At 48.2% G+C, this 16771-nt stretch overlaps 1 protein-coding gene across 3 annotated transcripts in view; it reads right to left on the reverse strand.

The window, feature by feature from the left end:
* Positions 1–16771, reverse strand: part of B4GALT1 (beta-1,4-galactosyltransferase 1) — a 64881-nt gene that overhangs the window by 16055 nt on the left and 32055 nt on the right. For all 3 annotated transcript variants that reach the window (XR_012159188.1, XM_073346035.1, XM_073346034.1), the window contains exon 2: positions 6715–6950. Coding sequence is in view for 2 of the 3 variants with exons in the window: in XM_073346035.1 (XP_073202136.1) it covers positions 6715–6950 (236 nt within the window). In the remaining variant the exon portion in view is untranslated. The remainder of the gene's footprint in view (positions 1–6714; positions 6951–16771) is intronic.

A 16771-nucleotide genomic window follows, 5' to 3' on the forward strand; every position in this document is an offset into this window, starting at 1 on the left:
TGGGGTACGTCTACACTAGACACTATGCCCAGGTTCTGACTCAGGTTTGAGCCCAGGCCCCGACTTCCGTCCACACACCAATCAGTCTGACTCGGGTCAGCAAGCACTCAAGACCCAAGTCCTAGAACCCTGCTGGGGAGGGGCAGGGGCGTCAGTGCCCGAGGACTGCTGTGATTTGGGTCCAAGCCCTGTGCTTTTGCAGCTTGGACACAGCTCAAGCTGCAGACCTGAGTCAGAAGGGCTGCACAACTGAGAGACCTGGGTCTAGCAACTGTAAATGCAGCTCTGCAATGCAGTGCGGTGGCTCAAGTGCAGGCTTGGAAACACAAGAGCTGTGCAGTGTAGACGTGCTCTAGAGCTCCGAGATGGCAGCGCCTCTGGGAGAGGGTAAGGCTCTGGGCACCGGGCTTACTGCAGGGGTGAGAGACCCCCTCAGGGTTCCGGGGGGCTTGCCTGTGTTAAACATTAACGTTGGGGGGTTTAGAGAAGTCTTGGGGATTTGGACATCCAATCCCACTGGCCATCTGTGGCGTTTGGACGCCTAGCCCCTTTGGCACCTCTGGAAATCCAGCCTACCATCTCTGCTGACTCCCCAGGAGCACCTGGCAGGATCCATAGACCCCCCCACGCAGCAGCTTACTCCTCACACGAAGGGACCAGTGGAAGCCTCCAAACACATCTGAAACCCACCTCCTTTGGGTTTGGAGGCAGGTTTCAGAGGGGTAAGGCTAACATACACTACACCTACTGCTCCCTTCTCATCGCTCCAAGCCTGAGGTGTCAGCCTGGGGAGTGCAGGATACTCTCGCCCCTGAACACTGAAGCAGCATGATCGCCACGTTACCAAGGGTGCTTCTTCACCAGCCGCATAGGGAGAGACATTTTGGACCGGACTGTGACAGGCCTGCTTGCGTGTAAGCTTCTGTGGGATCAAGGCGTTAATGCTCAGGTAGCCTAACTCCCAAAGAGACATAAGAACGGCCACACTGGGTCAGACCAATAGCCCATCCAGCCCAGTCTCCTGTCTACCAACAGTGGCTGGTGCCAGGTGCCCCAGAGGGAATGAACAGACAGGGAATCATTAAGTGATCCATCCCGTTGCCCATTCCCAGCTTCTGGCAGTCAGAGGCTAGGGACACCCACAGCATGGAGTTGTGTCCCTGCCAATCCTGGCTAATAGCCATTGATGGACCTATCCTCCATGAACTGATCTAGTTCTTTTCTGAACTCTCTTATAGTCTTGGCTTTCATAACATCCTCTGGCAACGAGTTCCGGAGGTTGACTGTGCGTTGTGTGAAGAAATACTTCCTTCTGTTTGTTTTAAATCTGCTGCTAATTAATTTCATTGGGTGACCCCTAGTTCTTGTGTTAAGTGAAGGGGTAAATAACATTTTCTATTCACTTTCTCCACACCAGTCATGATTTTACAGACCTCTGTCATATCCCCCGCTTAGCTGTCTGTTTTCTAAACTGAACGGTCCCAGTCTATTTAATCTCTCCTCATACGGAAGCTGTTCCATATCCTTAATCATTTCTGTTGATTCCCATTCCTGAACCTTTTCCAGTTCCAGTATACCTTTGTTGAGATGGGGTGACCACATCTGCATGCAGTATTCAAGGTGTGGGCGTACCGTGGATCTATATAGAGGGAATATGATATTTTCTGTCTTATTATCTATTCCTTTCTTAATGATTCCCATCATTCTGTTCACTTTGTTGACTACCGCTGCACACTGAGCTGATGTTTTCAGAGAACTATCCACAGTGACTCCCAGACACTTCTTTGGAAGCCCCAGTCTAAATCTACATGTATTTGATTATTTCTCTAGGAGTACTGCAGCATCCAGCGTGTTTCTAGTCCACACCATATGTTACTCACTAGGAATATCATCTCCTCAGCCCTTGGTGCCATGCAGCCAGCAGCAGCCACAACATTGCTGCAGTGAGTAAAATAGATTCCTTAACAGAAAAACACCAGGAACAGAGCGTGGCACAGAAATGTCCATTATTTGACTAGCAGCTGAGCGCACCATCGGCAGGATGCAGGGAACGGAGTGCCGTGGACACGTACAGGCCACACAGTTGTCAGCTGCTTTCCACATCGAAGGTCAGAAGATAAACTCAGTTAAACTGGAATAACCAACTGCCGTGGGTGCCTTGCACAACTGCCTTCCAGCACACATTCAAAGGAGAGAAATTGCTGTTGCTCCCAACAACAGGTGAGGGCTGTTCTGAGCAGCCTCCTCACAGAAGAGTCTCTTCATTATTTTTCTTCTCGGTACCCATAGGAGAGAACAGAAAGCTCCTTTTCACAACAGCATCTGCCTCTGCTGTACACTAACCCACAAGCAGAGTGACCCAGCAAACTGGCAAACAGGAGCTAGGCAGCATTTCTATTGATTCTTTCTAAAATAGCCCAGCAGCTCCATCCTGCCCTATGAGATAACATGTAAAAACACAACACCCACACACGAGCAGAGTCAGATATCACACAATGTACCACACATGCAGTCACAGGACATAGCCAGAGTCAGTGGGAAATTGCTGGAAAAACAACTTAAATTTGCAGGGAATTTTCTAATCCTCCCCAATCCCTCTACCCACTTTAGGGTGAATGTGTTAGCTCAGTAAAGCAGCAACAAGAGGTAACGGTGGCTGTAGTTACACTCAGCAGCCAAGTCAAGTGAGGGCTCTAGGAGGCGAAGGCTGGTTCAGTGGCTGAGGTGCTAACCTGGGACTCAGGAGACCCAGCTTCAATCCCCTGCTCTGCCACACACTCCTAGTGTGACCACAGGGAAGTTCCTCATCTATAGCAATGGGGATAACAGTACTGCCCTTCCTCCCGGAGGGGGGATAAACTGAGTATACTGACTGGGAGGAGCCAAGTAGTGGGGCAGGAGAATTACATATGGAACAAGTATGCAGACTTCCCATCCTGGAGAGAGTGACTGAGGTGACACCCAAACTGGTCACTTGAGTTTTACCTGCAAAGAATTTGCCCCAGTGTTTTTAAAGACTGCCTAATCCCAGGAATGTGGGCACCAAAGGAGGAAAGTGCTTTCAGGGGGTTACATGAAACGGATGGTCATCTCACTCACAGGCCTACTGGTGCATTCTACAACTCCTGGAGTGCCTACCCCATAATGCCCCGGGGCTTTCTAAACATGAGGTATGGCATTGTGGGATGTAGTTTGGAGAACCAGATAAGCTGGTGGGGTAATGACACATGTGGCTTCCATTGTTGATTGGGCTAGGTCAGGTAGACCTGACCTGAAGACTTCACCCCAGGTGTTGCAACACACTATGACCAGTGCTTGTAGATTACATGGCATGACTGTTGTGTGTAGATGCAAAACATCAGACGGACCTTGCAAGCTCCAGCTCTCCTAATCAATTGTTCATTGTAAGATCTTTTTTATCTCCCACAGGCAAGGCACAGCTGCACGTTTATTTATCCATTTTAATAGATGTTGGCATGTGGATGGCCCAAATTAAGTTCACACTTCATTGAGGTGAACAGGCCAAAGGTCAGGGTCACAAGTGTGTTGATGGTATATGTTCCACTGAAGACAGGTAATTGCCTCATTAACTGGGATTGGCAAAATGTATCCATTTACATTGGGAGCAGTTTAAAAAAAGACGAGATTTAAAAAAAACAATAGACCATAAAACTGCTGCTCTGCATTTTCCATCCCCGCTCCAGTTTTCCACTGGCTCTGGTTATACCCCAGACACTTTACAAATACCGTTTTTCTGACTTCAGTCCAACATTAATCTGGTGCATTTCAGACAGCCAAGAATTGAATGGTGAAGATGCAATGGATTCATGCCTGAATTGCATTGCACTGAAAGGAAGAAGTTTGACATTACCAGTGCAGCAGCAGTAAGGGTCAGCGCTCCTCTCTCTTTCTATGAGATGCAGAGTACAGAAGAGCACGTAGCTGGAGTGCAAGAAGCAGATCACACAGTAATTTTCCTTGCTTCAGTGACTGCTTTGCTATAGACACGATTAACAAGTAAAGATAAAATTTCCTCACTAGAAGGAAAAAAAAAAGAAGAAAAAAAAAAAAAGGAAGGATGGATGCAAAGGGAAGGACAGACAAGAAAGAGAGAAAAGCAATTGTCAAGACAGCAGAGAAATAAGAACGTTTTTTCCTCCTCTACTTCTGTCAAAGCACCCACATTTCTGTAACCGCCCCCGACACCGCTTTCCCCTCGCCCCCTCGTGGCGTAGTGCCACGGACAGTTCTCTGTGTTATGGGCACAATGGTTCAGAGACGTGCAGATCATGTTGAGACTTGTTCACGTTTAGACTTCAGCACAGGAGAAGGCAAGCATTTTAGCTGCAAATTAGGTCACGTCAGTTACTACCGCTAATCACTGCCCTGCTGTAAAGGAGAGACTTGCAGAGCATGAACTGCACCTCTCTCGGGTTTGTATACTCAGTATATTGGCACGATGTCTGTTTAACTCTTCGCGAAGGGGGCATATTTTAAACTAGCTAATTTATGTGCAGGTTAATTTTAGAGCATATGTGAAATGCCCTATGGTATAGTTCAGTCCCCATGACCGGGCAGTGCTCGCCTTCGTTGCCAGGGACACTAACCATTGGAGATTAGCTCCAGTGGTGCTATCATCACTGTGATGTGGATATCTGCTCACTAGCAACTAGCCCAAGACCACAAGTCATTTTTCAAAGGCCTCTGAAAAGCTATTATGTGATATAAGATAATTACAATGAGCAGTAACCACTGCTATGTGCGTAGGACTGAAATCCCATATTTTAAACAAGATACTGAACACGCTAATACAAAAGATAAATTAACATATGAAGCTTAGAGCAACCCATGACCATTTATTAGAAACGACCACACACCACTAACTTATGACTTTCCAAGTTATGCAAATGCACCCAACTTGTGAAACTAACAAGTTGATGAAAGGAGCATTCTGGCTGATGAAAGTACATAATGCAGAGGCAACCAGCTTCATCCCCACCCCAACACGTGTGTTTTCAATGCGGATTTAACCAGAACACTAGTATCACTATATGGGCAAACAAAATATATGCATGTACGCAGTGCATCCTTAGTGCAATAAAATACCAACTTCATGAGCTAGGGATGGCTGGGTATTTACGCCACCATTTGTGAGAGGCGTGTGGTCTTGCACGGCTCAGTCTGGAGAGCTGCACTCTAAACTGCCATTTATGCTATACTGCAAAGGGGATCTGCAGAGCAACTTCAGGGATAACATTTAGTATAGTTAGTTGAGCATGTTATTACCGGTTGTAGAAAAGCTGACTCAGTCACCAGTATGGTCTGATTTTCAAGCATGTTACATATATATACAAAAATGATTTGAGGGGAATTAATGACAGTTCATTATTTTAGCTTGGATCATAATCTGTTATTTGCAGTTGCATAGCAGCTGTAAATAGAACGCTCTGCCATCACAGAAACATGAACAAAGTCATAGCAAGCCCAGCAGGTAAGTATTAACACTCCTTAGGTCAGTATCTATCCTTATTTCAAATGCACAGCAATCCATTGCTTGAGGCATGGAGAAAAGTTCAAACCTTTCTGCTGCACCTGCACACACCAACTGATGTTGACTTTAGATATCATCCATTGTTTCTTGCAGTGTTGTTGTAGCCAGGTTGGTCCCAGAGTATTAGAGAGACAAGGTGAGTGAGGTAAAGCTGATCCAGCAAAAGATGAAAGCTTATGCTCCAATACGTCTGTTAGTCTATATGGTACCCCAGGACTCTTTGCCGCTTTAGAGATCCAAACTAACACAGCGACGCCCTCTGATGCTTCACCCACCTTGTCTCTCTTGACTCTAGAAACAGTTATGCTCCAGGGAGTGTGCTGCCTTTCAGCATCGCACAGGGCTGGGATCAAAAACTAGACAGAGACGCCGTGTTAATATCTATGTGCCAGATCTCAGAGACACTTCACTGGCACCCTTCGGCGCGAGAGAGGTGCCCTTTCATCACAACTAATGCATTTTTCTCAACTTCTTTAAGCTTTTCAATGTGTGCACGATAGCCAATCTATTTTGGAATCATGGCATATGCTCAAGCCAGTCGTGTTGTTTGGAGAGGGACATAGGCAGGGCTAAAAGGCAAATATATTGGAAGTAACACCAGTAATTTTTTTCTATTCCATTTACTTGAAATGGACAATTATTTGTCTACATCTATAAGAGATCTATGTTCTAGCCACACGCAGGACAGTTAGTTCACTGTTCCTATTACTGTTACTGGAGGTTATCTGGGTATCTGGCTTGCATCATACAGGCAGTCAGACTAGGGATCTAATGATCCCTTCTGGCCTTGGAATCTAAGGCTGAAAGTCCTGCACAAGCTGGCGATAAGTGTGTCCTGGTGGAAATAAGATGAGGCTGTATTACTGAAAGTTCCCCTCAAAGAGTCTACTTAAGCAGAAGTTACTCACAAGGCATTTGCCTAACTTGAGAAGTGGATCTCAGTTCACCATGGAGAAGAATTTTACTAAAGCTATAAAAGTAACTAGCACAAGTGTTTGGATTTGTTCGCAGATTATGCAGTGAAGGTTCCTGACTCTTCACTCTTTCATTTTGCGCATTAATCTCAACCAGCAAGCTGGTTACTGGGTATAAGCCAACTGCACCTTTGCACGGGAGTACTGTAGCCATTATTCTGCAAATGTATGCATGTCCCAAGTCCTTACCTGATTGATGACATACACGCCATAGTCAAGCTGTTGCCTTTGAAGGATTGGGTGGAGATAATACAGCCAGTACTTCAGATGCTCATCACGGTTCCTGAATGGTATGATAATTGCTACTTTCTGAAGTGCTTTACAGTCTTTTGGAACATACCGGCCTCCTTCTCTCACTTCAGGGTTTATCTTCTCAACTTCCTCAAGATTCACAGGCTGGGAAAATTCCACACGCAGTGCACCACCTGGAAAGGACCAGGACAGACAGTGAGTTTGCAGATTCCAAAAGGCCCACACAATTCCCTGTAAAGGTTTGAAGAAACACAGTGCTTTTATAACCAAGGATGGGGACATGGTTGGGTTTGGATCTGAATAAAATCCTATGGACATGAAAAACTGCCCCCTTAACCAAGCACATCAAAACCAGCTGCACAATACAGGAGCAGTGTGAGACCCAGCCCCACTCAGGGAAGACTCACACTTCAATGTGCTTTGGATCAGGCCTCAAATTTGTATCTAATATTTACTGGGTCTGAAAGTCCTCAGACCTACCATAGGTCACTGGCTCCTGCATGGAGTAACAACCCAGCATGCACTCTGCAACACTCCACTTAATCGCTACCCCAGTGCGGGTCTTACATGATTTAAAAATAATCTCCTTACTCCAAGGACTAACCATATGCAAAACTAACAAAACCCCCTTTTAGCTTAGAATGCCCACAGAGCAACTGAAAGTACACCCACCTTTAAAGTTCCTGTTCTAGAAACATTAAACAAAGCCATATTTGCATTCAGGCTGGCAACTCCAGCGCATGGTTTCAGTGGAATAGGTTTGGAAAGTGCCATGGTAGTCTGCCCTGAAGCAGGGCTTTCAAACCGAGAGGCTCATAGGCAAACATGGCTATCGTATTAGCATTGCTTCAAATAAGGCCACACATGGCTCAGAATGGCAGCTGAACCCCACTATGGCGCAAGCTGAACCCCATGGGAACAAGCCAGTCACAGAGGGCATGACGCCCACGGCAGGGGTTGGTCAAGGGCTTTGAATGAAAGCGAGTGTGTGTGGGGGGGGGAGAGAGAGACACATGACTGAGACTGGGTAATCGCTAATGAAGAAAAGTATCCCGACGACAAAAGCCAGGCTGCAGGCTCTGCCAGTCACCCCTTGCCAGGGTGTTGTGCCCTCCTCAGCACAGAGGCCCGTCCTGGGACTGAGGCTGGGGCTGACCCCTCAGTGCTGGGGAAAACTCCGTCAGCTCAACTGCTGCAGACCCTGGCCTGTCCTTTTCTGCGCTGTGACGTTACCATAGTCCAGCAGGATTTTGAACCATTGGGTTTGCCAGAATGCTGCTCACCAAGACATTGCAGCCAGCGCAGGAAAGGACCCATCATGTTCAGTGTTATGCCAGTTACACCCTAACGTGCAGCCAAGTCTGGGCTACACCTGAGCCCAGACAAGGCCTCAGACATGCAACACAGCAACGGTGTCATCAAAACGATGGGGTGGGGGCACCAGCCAAGTCTGCAGCCGCATACTGGAGAAGCATGGATTATTTTTCATCAGGCGGTTTCTCAGTAGCAGCTCTCTGCTCTGAGACAGTCCTGCCCAGTCAAAAACAGATGCAGGGGAAATCCGGGAACCTCTCAAAAGCGTGAGAGCAGCCCAGGGCGTGGGAGCCCCTGGGAACAGAGGCCAAAGTCTCTTGGGGGCTGCCCTGGAACCCTCAGAGCGGTGTTCTTTGACAGGAGCACCTGGCAGTCCTAAACTAAAGCACAGAGCACTGTGCTCTGAGTGTCAGTGGGGTGTTTGAGTTAAAGGAAGAATTCGGAAAATGTCAGCTCTTCCGTCGGACAGTGTAAACACACCGCGGAATGGGGCTCAGCTTTAGCTAAACACTACTGGCATGTCCTTCAATTTAATCATTTAAAGGCCATCTGCACTTCATCCAAAGCACATAGGTTTTTTTGGAGAGATGTTAGTTTCAATTCACATTTGGATGAGCATAATACCAGACCTATGTACACACACACCCACCCCTTTTTCATCCCAAGATTTAATTTAATAAGTGAGAGCTCCATGCCCACGCTCACCAGCACGTGCTGCCACAGGGGAAAGCCCTCAGCGTGTGCACAGCTGGGGAAATTACTACAGACCAAAGCTCATCCTCACAAAGCATCTTCATTAGATGTATAGAGCATGACTGGTAAGGAGGAAGGGCGTAGTTTTAAGAGATAAATACAGATAAGTAGCTGTTAGAGTGAGTTTTGTCTATCTTTACATTAATGCACCATTCATGTATAGTGATATCATCACAATATGACTTTACTTCTGGCCTGTGGCCTTTTTCTTGCTTATTGAACTAGAAGGAGTTACTTCTGCTTCAGGCTATACTCCTACATCCAGTGCCATGGAAGGGGTGATGGGGTCAGGGTGGGGATTGTCAATACTCTCCATTAGCCAGCAAGGTCTCTGTAATAGGGCATCTCACCCCTTCAGGGCTGGGGTAGCCAACTCTCATTATACAGTGAGCCACACCTGGGAGAGAGCAGGGCACTGCCCTATAACAGAGGTCCCCAAACTGTGGGGTGTGCACCCATAGGAGGGCATGAATGTTCAGGGGGGCGTATCTGGGGCCCAGGCCAGCCCCCATGGGGGGCAGGGAGGGAGCACCACCTAGATCTGCTCTTGGCCCTGGCTGCCAGCCCCGCACTTGCCCCCACCCCCAGCTGTGGCCACAGCCTTGGCCTCCTTACCCCTGCCCCTGTGTGACGTTACACTCCATATTCTTCATAGAAATATTGTTATGATATGAATATGGCATAACTAAGATATGTTTTAGGTAATATGGGTCATGTGAGATATCATTGGAAAGGTTATGATTTACTGAATGTGTTTATCTAATTTGTACGCATGTATCCTTTCTGTATCTAAAATTGGGAATATTGGCTATGTAACAACAACAACAACTACTGTGTGTGTACTTGGGGAACACCCACCAGATAGCAGGCCATCAGCCTCGATGGGCCATTAGAGAGAAACAATAAGACTTTGAAGATACTAATCTCTCTCCTTCCTGAAAAGCATCCTGGGATGTTGCTTTGATACTAGAAGGTCATGTGGTCATGTCACCTGGTACTAAACACCATCTTGGACTTCTAGTGATTTTCTACTATAAGGATGGGGAGGTCAAGACTGGGAAATAAAAAGGTTCCCGCCTTATGTAAATTCTATTTAAGGCTGGGGAGTTGATCTTGGTTCACTCTTCACTGAATCCCCATCCAAGATGGAAAGATCTGAGAAACAAAGACACGGGGGGGGGGCAGGCTGGAAAAGGGATCTGGTCTGTGAATATGGTGTCTGAAGATTTAAGCTGCAAGCAGGGTAGCTAACCTTCAAAAATTTCTGCAACCTGCCCAAAAACAACATTTAGGGTGAGAAATTACTTTTTGAAACTAGTCTGTTTAACATCGTAAGCTTAGTATGTTGTTTTGTTCTGTTTGTTATCCCTTATAATCACTTAAAATCTGCCTTTTATAGTTAATAAAAACTTGTTTTTGTTTATTATAAAATCCAGTTTGTGCAATTTATAACGGGGGGGGGGGCAAGAAGTTCTGCATATCTTCCTCCACATTGAGTGTGGGGGTGAATTTATGAGCTTAAGTTGCATAGATTTCTCTACAGTGCAAGACAATATTGTTTTGGGTGTACTTCCCAGAGGGGGAGCTGCATTTGAGTGCTGGGCAATTTCCTAGCTGAGTCTTCGCATAGAGGGCTGTTTGCAGACTGTGTGATTCTAGGGCTGGTGTGTCCCTACCTGTGGGTGTGTTGCCAGAGGCTGGAGAGCCTGATTCAGCAAAACAGAGCGAGGGAGTCCAGGCTGGTGGAGCAGGCAGGCTCAGTGAATTCCAAGTACATCAGGTGACACTCTGGAAGGGGGGTCCAACCCATCACACATCCCATCCTGGAGCCACAGCCCTGCTCCCGGCCCCAGTTCTGGAGGGAGGGGGGCACAAACAGGAGCAAGGGGGACGTGAGGTAAAAAGTTTGGGGACCACTGCTCGCCCCTGCAGCAGGAGGCTGCAATGCAGCGGGGAAGCTCAGGAAATGGTAGAGAGACTACGGAGTGTGAAAGGTTCCTGCAGGAAGACCCTGAGACCAAGAGAGCTCTGAGAGAGGGGCTGCAGTCAATAGGAGGTTCCTGTTAGAGACCCTGACTGAAGTCAGGCCTATGCTACGCATCTACCTCGGTGTACCTACCTCCTCGCTCAGTGCTGTGAAAAATCCACCCCCCAAGCAACGTACTTACATCGACCTAACGCGTCATGCAGACAGTGCTATGTTGGCGGGAGGGCTTTTCCCGCTGATATAGTTACTCCACCTCCACGAAAGACAGTAGCTAAGCCTCTCATGGAGCTCCCCTATCAGCTTCCAGTGTCTTCATCAAAGTGCTGTGCTGATGCAGCATTAATCGTGCAGACCTGCCCTGAGAGAAGGGGCTGGGCCTGCAAGGGCTGTGGACCAGAGGGCCGAAGAAGGCAGAGCTTCAGCCAGATAAAGCCTGAGAGATTTTGAACTGGGACCTAGGTCTGGGGTGCCCCCAAGTAAAGGGAGAGAGTGACTGAACTGGGTTGTGGCCTGGAGGGCCAGTGTGCAAATACTCAATCCCTGGGAGCCCAGGAGGGCAAAGTTGTAATTACTGTGGACTGAAAGTTAAGGGACCCAGAAGAGGTGAGAAACTGGAACAGGGCACCACAGAGTGACCTCCACCCAGGAGGCAGCTGGCCCCTCTACAGTCTCCTATTAGCGAGATGTCACTTACCTTTACAAAAGATACTACCGACCAACGACTAGAACACTGTGAAGCACGGTATATAACTAAAGTAAACCGTTTAGTGAAGAGCATGTTGTGACTAGAGATGACCTGCTGACAATGGGAGGGCGGGGGGCACAATTTAAAGGTTCAGCCAGCCCCAGAACAAGTCTCACACACACACACACCCCCATTAGATCCTCCCCCCTTCCCCTCAGCTTCCCCTCCCAGAAAGCAGCGGCCCCTCCCTGCAGCTCCCAGCTGTTGCTCCTGCCTCTATCCACAGGGCGCAGCTCGGGGGCTCCAACAGCTGCAGCACAGAGAGAGGGCCCGGCCCCAACATATGACTGAGGGGGGCCAGCAAACACTGGCAGAAATCTGGGAGGACCCCCCATATTGCCTCTGTTGTGATGGTCTAACTTTGCTTTTTGTGCCTGTTCTCTTACGCTCTAGTTCACCAAGTCCAGTCATTTACAATGGGTCTCCGAATTCCAAGTGCGGCTAATTGTTATATCACCAGAGCTTCCCACACAGAAAACACCAGCAGGCTTCACCTGTCCTCACCTGTTCGTCTGCAAGAATCAAAACCGGTCCTCTACCCAAACCCCATTCTGTATCGTTGTGTTTAATAGAACATGACACACAGGCACGGCTTGATGTTTTTCCTTGCGTTTCCCTAAAATGTCTGGGAGGAGAGGAGGACTTGTGGCACCTTAGAGACGAACCCATTTATTTGAGCATGAGCTTTCGTGAGCTACAGCTCACTTCATCGGATGCATGCCGTGGAAACTGCAGCAGACTTTATATACACACAGAGAATATGAAACAATACCTCCTCCAGTTAGTTTTCCAGGTTTAAGTGTGTGATTCTAAGAGCATGTCAGTACCAAAGGGCTCACTGGTATCAGGTAGTGCGTCTCAGCTGGCCTGACCAATTCAGGGTACCCCAACTCACTAGGACTATAATCTGAATTTAAAAAGGTGTCATGTAGTATGTAACTAGAAAAACTAATAACGCACTGACCTTCAATATTCTTGTGTGATATACGTACATGGTGTGTGTGTGTTAAGAGTTATGGACATACGCTGGAATGACGACTAAAGCGTGTTTAAGCCAGGCACGTCAGGGAGTTGGTCAACAGGTCTGCCCTAGACAAAGGAACATGTTTGCTCCTCTGACTAGCCTAGTCACCAGGCAAAGACAATAAAGGTCCACTTAGGTAAACCAAAAGCTATCGAGTTAACAAATGGGGGACCATGGCGTCTACACTCAGCAGTAGAGAGAAGCTTGGTCTGAGTTTTACTTTTCAAAGAATCCATTGCAAAGGTTTCCTGATCTATCAAGACAGGGCAGCTGAACCTCAAGTACTAAGCAATTGAGTCAGTTGATTTGTCAGGCACTAATATTGTACACCAAGTGTATTGAGCGAGGCGATTTGTGAAAGCCCATCACACACTGGGATAGCAGTGTGAAATGTCTTTATTTAAACACTGCCTGAGGAATTACGGATACTCACTGGTATTAGGCGTTGCAGTCTATGACCAAACACAGGGAGAAACAGGCTTTCCCCCAGACAAGGAGAAGGCAACTACCTCCAATGAAATTAAGCAAAGAGTGACCAAAAACAAGGGAAGCCCTATTTACATATGAATCAGCAGGGGGATGGGAAGTCCACAGGAGGGGAAGAATAGCATGACATCATCCTGTCTCTTGTAACAAGGTCACTGAACTTTGGAAGATATACACAAGGACAGAAGCCATCTTCGGCATCCCTCACTAGATAGAAACAAGGGTACAGAGCTCTTGCAAGCTGAGAAAGATGGGTCTTTCAACCAAGGGATGGAAGGGTTCGGGTGGAGTCAATCTCTGAAAACTGAATATAGGTGAGAAACCAGCTTAGGCAAAGATCTTTCACCTTGGAAGAAAAGGGAAACCAGCACCTCGTACTTCTGTGGGTGGTCCCGACTGAGGGAAAGTCAGCCATGGCTGGGAAGAAGGAAGATTGGTGAGAGAAATCATCTTGAACAAAGTCTACTGTACCTTGCTAGATTGAGATCTGGTCTACACTACAGACTTACATCAGTATTACTATGTCATTCAGGGGTGAGGAAAATCTACCCCCCCGAATGACATAGTTATACTGACCTAACCCTCGGTGTAGACAGCCCTACGTCAACGGGAGAGCTTCTCCCTCCAACATAACTACTGCCTCACAGGCAGGTGGATTAACTTTGGCAACGGGAGAGAGCTTAGAGCATCGTCATGAAAGCGCGGCGGCTGCACGGGTGCAGCGTTTTTAAGTGTAGACCTGCCCTAAAGGTTAGATGCATGCGTTCACTTCTGTTTCCTTGTGACCCTTTCTAACTTTGTTTTTACTTGGCACCACTTAACCTGTGTCTTACTGCTAATCCATTTGTTTTATTTTTACTATATACGAGCTCCGTGCAGTGTTTGCAGGGACGGGTGTATTTACCTCCGCTAAGTTAATAATCTGTAATGTACCTTTGTCTCTTTAAAGGAGTAACAAACTTTATTTTTCTCTAGCTGTCCAGGGCTGGACACTCCAGGTCACACAGTTCTGAGGAAATTCGGGACTGGGAGTGTGTTGGGATCACCCTGCTGGTGGAAGCCAGAGTGAGGCTGTAGACAGACTGCTGGGGTCAGAGCTGCTGAACCAGGGCTGACGAGCACACAGACACTCATGACCTGCACGCTGGTCAGCTGGCAGGGAGTGTCCCAGGCCGTCTGCTACATGAGCATTGCATTGTGAGCCACTCAGGGCTGCAGGGCAAGAGGTGACAACATCTCACTGGTCTGGACTGCACTGTGGACTCTGAGACAAAGCAATTAATGATTAAGCTTTCAATATTTTAAGACTCATCTTACTTTGGCTATTTGAGGATTTTCTTATGAATTTCTCCCATTCTTTTCACACCTCTGTTCAGTTTGCCTCTCTATCACCCAGTTTCTCCAGTACATACTGCTGAAGCAAACTCCTTGAGCATGAGTGGAGCCTGCAGACTTGGGCTGGTTTATAGTTAAGCTTCTAGAATGAAAAGCAGCTTGTAACAAGAGTTAAAGAATCCACCCCCAACAGGAGAAGCAGGAAGAAGGAGAGCAGGTGGCTACATGGCAAGTTTGTGTCAATACATGACAATACCCATGGGTGACTCAGTGACATCTTGGACAGGAGTCACCTTGTATTCTACTGCACCTCTCCTGGGTAAACTGTCTCTCCATATGCTCATAGTCATTCACGCCCAGTCTCTAAACAACGTGTACCCTCACATACTCGATGCATGCAAAATACCCAGATAACACTTACCCAGAAGTGGCTGTATTGCTTAATTGGCAGCTACATTTCCTTTTGTGACATCAGCCACAATGCGCAGCTAAGCCTAGGGGTAGGGGAAAAGGAGAATTCTAGTACAATCTTCTCATACTGACTGCATTCTCAGAATAGCTTCTGCCTCCAATCTCTTCTGCATAGTTTATTTGAACTCTTTCATTCAGTGTTACATAGAAACCATTTCATACATGATTCATTCTCTCTCTCTCACCCTCCCTCCCCATCTGACTAGCATAGATGCAGAATCCACCTCAGCCAGGGCCCAACCACTTCCCTTTCTCACACACTACTCTTTGTGGGCGTTTTCAGGGTTGCTCTCATGGATTCACCTACTCCACTCGGATGAAATGCGGAGAAATAAAGCAATCACAAGGTCGATACTAAGGAAATACCCAGCTATTTTCACTTAAAACTAGGTGGTATAGCAGGCTACAGTTCATCCAGACATTTGGAAGAAGGTGGGGAGGGGAGATAAAACAAAGCCACTTAACCCACCCACTCCACCCCAAGAATCAATGCTGCACTGCGTCTTTCCTCGGTGTTTGGGTGGCCCTAATGCTGTGACGCTCCAGGAGTTGTAACTGGGATCCCCTGTCATTGCGAATCCCCACAGCATACGGCCTGCTGCTAGGTCTCATCACAGGCCACAGAAGATCATTGTCCTCACCACCAGCACTTTTATTAGAGGTAACCGCATACGCCCCAGCTCTGCAAACCCATGAAGTCCAAATGTAAAACTAAACACACACATGGTGTTTGCAGGACTGGGGCCTTACATGTGAATACACAGGAACAGCCGCCCACTGCTCATACAGAAAATATGTTTAAGATACAAACAAATCAGCCTCATCATGTAAACGTCTGTATGCATTTTAAGGGCCACCCTGATTTCTTAGTGGACTGATATCATACCTGGGTCTTAACACCTGGCAAGGGCTAAGTTCCCTGTAAGCTGCACATCTGCCAATTACGCCCCGTGCAGGGGCTCAGGGCTGCAGCGGGAAGAGACGCCCCTCCCCCAGCCCAGACCTGCCGCGGTGGGGAGACGCACCCCTCTCCACCGGACGCCAGCCCCAGTGCGGATGTGCCCCGGACTTGCCGTGCACAGGGGAGAGGAGCCCCTCCTTTGGCCCAGCCCAGCCCCACCGTGGGTGAGAGGGCTGGGGGGAGTCCTCTCTCCCCACCGCAGCCTGCCCCCCAAACCCCTCATTCCTGGCCCCACCCCAGACCCTGCACCCCAACCCTCTGCCCCAGCCCTGAGCTCCCTCCCACACCCTGAACCTCCCATCCTCAGCCCCACCCCAGAGCCTTCACCCCTAGCTGGAGCCCTCACCCCCCTGCACCCAACTCTCTTCCCCAGCCCTGAGCCCCCTCCCACAGCCCGAACCCTCATCACCCCACCCCAGAGCCTGCACCCTCAGCCAGAGCCCTCACTCCCCAACCCTCTGCCCCACACTCTGAACCCCTTGGCCCCACCCCCACCACATGAATTTTGTTCTGTGCACGGATATGAAGGTCACGTATCACACCTCACCTCCATATTGGTGCACAGAACAAAATTCATTCTGCACATGGACATAAAAAATCAGAGGAAACACTGGATAAGTGCCATTTCAAAACCCTCCAAACCCTTCTGTACAGTCCAAGGCTTTTAGGGTATGTGATCAAACACTCGTGGCTGGCCCGGGCCAGCCGACTTGGGCTTGTGGGGCTTGGGCTAGCAGGCTGTTGAAGTGCGGTGCAGATGCTCAGGATTGAGCCTGGGCCCGAACTTCTGCACTGCAGTTACATAGCCCTGCAGCCTGGGCCAGCCGCGGGCTTTCAAAGGCAGCACAGCCATCCCCATAGACATCTGTGCTCGCCTCACAGACAGTCTGGCCAAGCCGCAAGGCAATGCAGGAAACA

Source organism: Lepidochelys kempii, chromosome 5, assembly GCF_965140265.1.
Source record: "Lepidochelys kempii isolate rLepKem1 chromosome 5, rLepKem1.hap2, whole genome shotgun sequence".
NCBI classification, from domain to species: Eukaryota; Metazoa; Chordata; order Testudines; family Cheloniidae; genus Lepidochelys; species Lepidochelys kempii.